The sequence below is a fragment of the Sinocyclocheilus anshuiensis genome, unplaced genomic scaffold (assembly GCF_001515605.1).
Source record: "Sinocyclocheilus anshuiensis isolate Anshui unplaced genomic scaffold, SAMN03320099.WGS_v1.1 scaffold1082, whole genome shotgun sequence".
NCBI lineage: Eukaryota > Metazoa > Chordata > Actinopteri > Cypriniformes > Cyprinidae > Sinocyclocheilus > Sinocyclocheilus anshuiensis.
Window position 1 is genome coordinate 1,832,726 of NW_015542379.1, and position 6,499 is coordinate 1,839,224.

General features: G+C 33.5%; 1 protein-coding gene across 6 annotated transcripts in view; it reads right to left on the reverse strand.

The window, feature by feature from the left end:
* Positions 1-6,499, reverse strand: part of LOC107692484 (Friend leukemia integration 1 transcription factor-like) — a 30,988-nt gene that overhangs the window by 2,929 nt on the left and 21,560 nt on the right. For all 6 annotated transcript variants that reach the window (XM_016491554.1, XM_016491553.1, XM_016491552.1 and 3 more), the window contains one exon: positions 225-284. In XM_016491554.1, the coding sequence (XP_016347040.1) occupies positions 225-284 (60 nt within the window). The remainder of the gene's footprint in view (positions 1-224; positions 285-6,499) is intronic.

Below are 6,499 nucleotides of genomic sequence, written 5' to 3' on the forward strand. Positions count from 1 at the left end.
TAAGCACATTCGTCTGGGCGAGCAGACGCACAAGTCTGCATCCAAAGAAAACACGGCAATAGCTGGCCCAACTGCTAAGCACTTAATGGGCCTCTTCAGTGTCCCAAAACTAAAGACTGGCCATCAGCTGGTGCACAGTATTACTGTCCAGATTAAAGCCTCAGAATCAGACACAGTGTCTGACCACTTCAATCAATGACTCTAGATGGACGTCTGACGCTCACCTTTGCTGCTGTGCATGTTGTTTGACCAGCCTGCCCTCCGAACAGCATCATAAGAAGTATCTGAAGAGAAGAGAAAAGAATATGAGGGGTTTTCGTAACCTGCTATTGTTTTTCCAAAAGCCCAGTATGCCTTTGGAAAATGTGTTAATGTCCCTGAGAAATTTGATTTGGACTTGTTATAGCGGTTTATATCCCACTCTAGGTCCTTGCTGAAGGAGCCTTTTTTGTTCATATTCACTTTTTTTAAGAAACTCTCTCAAACTGTCTGTGTGTCTGAGACAATGAAGATGTGCTAGAGCTGTTTGGTTTGCTCTGACAGACTCACATATTCATACAGAATATCTGTTTGGATGTAAGAATATTATGATGATCTGATTGTGTCTGTTTTTAGAGATCTCACAGACACATAGTGTGCAAGCACATTCTGAGCACCAAGGAACATAACAGACTGGGAAGTTGTATTTATTTATTTTTTTATTATTTATTTATTTAATTTTTGAACCAGCAAAACTAAACTAAACAAATAAAATAAAATAAAATAATTGCAAATATTTTGAATAAAAATAAACTTAAAATTAACTAAATTAAACTACATAAAAATAATAATTTGAATGCAATACAGTTGTGCTATACATCAGGGTTATTATCATCAAAACTAAAACTTAACTTAGAACTTAATAAAAGCTATATTGACAGATTAAAAATAGTAATAAAAAAGTTAAAAGTTAACAATACAAATGTAATACAGGAAAATTATTATAGAAAATATATTAATAAAATATAATTCAAAATATTACCAAAAACGATATTATATCAATTATAATTATATAACACTGGTACTGAGTTGCTATTTAATCTATTTTATTAACAAGTTCCATCATTATTATTATTATTATTATTATTATTATTATTATTAATATTAATAATAATAATAATAATAATAATATATTTATTTATTTTTTACTTTATTTATATTTATTTTATTTTAATATTTTTTTTTTTATATTTTAGTTAATAGTAATTATTCTTTTTATATTTTGTGTAATCCTGTCAGAGGTTGTTGATTTAGAATGAATTAATTGAATGAACACATGAATGAATGAATGAATGAATGAATGAATGAATTGAATGAACACATGAATGAATGAATGAATGAATGAATATCCTGTTGAACAAAATTACAAAAATGTCTTCTAAAACGGCAATCTGAGAAGCATGTGTGCTTCCTGTAAGGCTGTTTATTCCAACTCTGGAAAGGCATCTGTATCAGTATCCTAGGAAAATGCCCAGAGTCTCCTTCATTCTCAAACATAGGCTACTCTTAAAACATTCCCATCATGCCTTGCAGCACTGCAGTGATCCCTCTTTCCCGAACGGAAATTAAGCAATGACTGGCACTAATCAAGTCTCTATATGCCCTCGATGCACGTTTGGCCTTGGCTATGGACTGAGTGTTTCCTCTAGGGCTTACAGGGCTCTGTGCACAACCATATGAGAGCGGATCGGATCAAACCGCCAAAGACGGACAAAAAATGCTGGCCCGATGCTAGTATACTGAAATTATGTCTTTGAAGGTAACCTTTGCGGTATGACAGTCCTTAGAGTTAAAGCTTTAGTTCACAACTCCAACTGAACGGAGCCAAAGCGTTTGCAATGGTGACATAACACCGCCCTCTTCTGGTCACTGCACTGGAAATCTCATCCAAGCTTTGGGTGGAACTACTAGACATTAACCTCTGGAGACAAAGAAAATGTTTGGTTTGGAAAGTGCTGATAAAACTACATGGCCAACAGAATCCAAGCAGAATCCAACAGAATCCAAGAGAAAGGAAGATGCTAATCTCGAAACGCAGAGAGTGAGAAAGAGCACGACTTGCACTGCTCCTGCTTATCATTACATCCACAGCCGAACCTGACTGAGAAGAGTTTACTCTTTAAATACAGTATTCAGCACATTGTAAAATAGTTTCAGCTGCGGTCTGTTCTGAGGCTTTCTATCTTTAACCAGATTAAAAGAATGAGTCACCAAAAATGAATGCAGAAAATTCCACACAGAAATGTCCACACAATGACAGATTCTAATGACTATATCAAGCTCGAAAAGTAAAAATAAACAAATAAAACTAATAAATGTATGAATAAAATAAATGAATGAATGAAGTGAAAAAAATTATAAAATTAAATTAAATTAATTAATATGGAAATTTCCACATAATGACAGTTTATAATGACCATATCAAGCTTGAAGAGTAAAAATAAATAAATAAATAAATGTATGAATAAAATAAATGAATACATGAATTAGAAAATAAATAAAATTGTAAATAAAATAAAATAAAACAAAATATAAAAGATAATTCCATACAGACATTTTCACACAATTACAGTTTATAACCCATCCTAAAAATAAACTAGGCTAAAAGGTGGTCTAGGCTATAGTTTTATGTATGATATGTTCTGATCCATTGTAACTTTATCTAGATTAAAGGAATAAATCTAAAAAAAAGATGATAGACAGATAGATAGATAGATAGATAGATAGACAGACAGACAGACAGACAGACAGACGATAGATAGATAGATAGATAGATAGATAGATAGATAGACAGACAGACAGACAGACAGACAGACAGACAGACATCTTAAAACATAAAACATTAAAAGTGTCCTAGATGACTTAGATGACTATATTTCATGTTTTCCGAAGTCATACAATTGCTTTGTCATTAAGATATTTTGCTGTCAATGACATTTGGTCAAAAGACACGCAAGAATGAGTGACGTTTAATTTCACTGACATCTAATTTTAACAACACAATAAGTAAAAAAAAGAAGTTCAATTTAATTTGCTTTGAAGGCACGTTAGATGAATAAACTGTCCATTTGTCTTCACTATAAATATTGAATCTGTACATCTGTAATAGTAATTTATCAGAGCACCAGACGCTACACATATAGGCACCGAATTCAGGTGATATCTGGGAAATGTTGCTTTCCATTTAACAGTCTTCTATCATTCTTTGTTCTCAAATGCTCACTCTTTCTCTGTAAGATCTTCCATCCTTCAGTCTCTCAGTGTCTGTCAGATCTGATCTGGAGCCGGGCCGGAGAGAAGAGAAAACGAGAGAGAGAGAGTCCTGAGAGAGTTACGTTTCCTGCCTGCCGAGTCTCTCACACAACCTCTCTTTGTTTTACTGCCCTTTTTTTCCCTCGTTTTTTCATCCCCCTCCACCACGAAAAAACACACAGCAGCCAGCAGAGAAGAAGAAGGGTCACGACGCGATGAGGAGAACAGAGAGACATGGAGAGAAGAAGATACACATCATCGGAATTTGCAAAGAAAACAGCGGCGGTGGCCGTCGCTACTGTCTGATAGAGCGAAGAGAAAGACGGACGGATACAAGCGCCAGATCTTCACTTTCAGAGCGGCGAGGCCCGTGTCCCTAATTCAATCACATCAGAGCTCAACTGCGAAACAAGAGACAGACGTGCATCTGGGATATGGATTCTGATTAATTTGCTTGACTAATGCGTGCTTTAGGACAGTGCGCTGTTCTCTGCCGTGAATAAGAGGGAACGCAGTGTATGAGTGTGGAAGGTGCACGAGTTTAGTGTTGTTGGTGTGCTGTGTTTGGGTGTGGCGTCTCCTCAAGAGACCAGACTGCTGCTCTCTAGTCGAAACAAGACTCTCGCCCAGCCAGCCGTCTAGACTAGCTCAGTTTTTAAACAGTGCCCGAAAAAGTCCAATGTATGTGGCCATTTTTAACCAAACCAAAGTCCAAAGTCTATATGCGATTTTACTTTTTGTCCAAGTGGCTGTTTACACAGAAAGCACTCTTCAAATGTATGCTTGAACGAATAGAAGAGAAAACGCAGTGCGACTCATAGGCTCTGTTCCAAAATCTGGTGAGTTGCCCTGCTCTCTGGGACCTACAGACAGCTGCCTTCTAAGTCAGCATCCCAAATGAAACAGAAACCTCATAACTGAGTGATTTAGGAAGCTATTTAGACAGTAAGTGCGTTACGGAACTAACATGGCAATACTTAGATTAATAAAAAAATCACACAATAGCACAATAGTACACACAAAATAATAAGCAATTAAATTAATTAAATAATTCATAAGTAATTAAATAAATTATGACTATTATATATATATATATATATATATATACTGTATATATATATATAGTTTGGGGGTTTTATTTATTTATTTATTGAAAGAAATGCTAATAATACTTTTTTTAACAGTAAAAAAAAATGAACTTTATGTTCTTTAAAAAAAATCATGAAAAATATAACAGTTTCCATACATACATTAAGCCTTATAACTGTTTTCAACATTGATAATAATACAATGTTTTGCTTGAGCAGCAAGCATTAGAAGATTTTCTGAAGATCATGTGACACTGAAGACTGGAGTAATGATGCTGAAAATTCAGCTTTTAATCGCAGAAATAAATTATATTTTACTATATATTTACATGGAAAACATATATTTTAAATTGTAACAATATTTCACAGTATTACCGTTTTTACTGTGTTTTTGATCACATAAATAAGCCTGGGTGAGCAGAAAAAAAAAAAAAACTTGTAAAAATTCTAAAATAAATATTGTTGAATTTTTGAATGTAAGATTATTATAATTATAAAAAAAATGATATATATTACAAAATAAAACAGATATAAAATTATTAACATGTGGCTAAAATAAGTTACTTTAGAAGGCAGCATAATCAAAATAAAGTATCTTAAAAGGCAACATTTTACTTATTTATGATTAAAACCTTAAACTACTCAGTGAGTTTGAAACAGAGCCATTTAGCACACTAAACAGAAGATCAGTAGTTAAGATCAGTGCAATATGGTATTTACTGTTTTAAGTGGAGTATTAATCAGTATTAATCTTTAACTACCCGTGAGATATTGGCTTAGAAAAAAAAAAATGTCCTGAGACGAAAGGGCAAGTGAAAATAAATCCAGCCCATAAATCTCGCTATCAAATGTTTAATCTTCAGCTGATAAATGGAGATATGTTAAATGGCCACTTTGTTGACGAGTTTACCATTTTTATGGCTTGAATTAAAAGCACAGCTCCAGGGAAGGTTTATGGATCACTAAATTTCAAATTCAGAGATATTTAAGCATTATACAAAGGATGCTCAAGACGTTTTCTCATAAACCGCAGCCCATCAGAGCAATGCACTTAGTGCTCTACTATGACTGACAGCTGTGAGAAGAGGGTCAAAGGTCTCACAGCCGTCTCAGCATTATCTTATCTTCAGGCTCACTGTACTAATGACCCTAATATGTGTAAAGAACAGGTGGACTGACTTCTGGCTTTTATCAGGCCAGCGCTGCTCTCAGGACTATCAGTGTTATTGCAGCCCTCTGCATTCTGAAGTGGGAAAGCCCAAAGTGGTCTGTTCTCCAGAGAGACTGTCAAACGTTTACTTAAATGGTTTATGGAAACTGATGTCCTTGATGAGTTTGAGAGCCTGATTTCATTTGGATGTGTATCTTGTGTTATCATTGGAAAGTACACAAGTAAATTACGTAAATGAGTCACAGCAATCGTTGTCTATCATCTCTGTGTACATGTAAGTCTGAAAATCAACGGCGCATAAGCCATCTAAAAACTTTGGGTGACACAATTATAAAATGTTGTAGCTTTTTTTCATGAATATTAATCCTCTGGTGTCATGTATTTCATATCCAATCGACCCAGTAGCTTATCCAAAATTTGGTTATTAACTAGAACTAAAATAAAAAAATGTATCTTTTTATCTTGCTTTATACATTAATTTGCTATGAATTGTTAATAATAAACTGTCTGTCATATGTTTTAGTATTTTATGCTAGACATGTTGTAGTTAATTACTTAATTGTTTTTGTATGTTTTAGTATTTTATATTAGATGTGTTGTATCTGCTTTCTTTTATCCTTTAGGTTTTGATATATATATCTATATATATCTATATATTAGATATATATAGTTTTTATTTTACTGGATGTGATGTTGACATTTCTGATTATGTAACACTTTGAACAGAATTGTATGTCTGAAAGGTGCTATATGAATAAAGTAATAAATAACTTTGTAAATAGGTAAATCATTTCATTATTATTAGTATTATTATTATTTATAATCCTACCTGAATTGCTGACATAATACACTATTAGGATTGAAGCTTACTTCTGCAGATGAAATAGTATGGCTTGCTTTTGTTTTATATGATTATTTGTGTGTGTGTGTTTGTGTGTGTGTGTGTGTA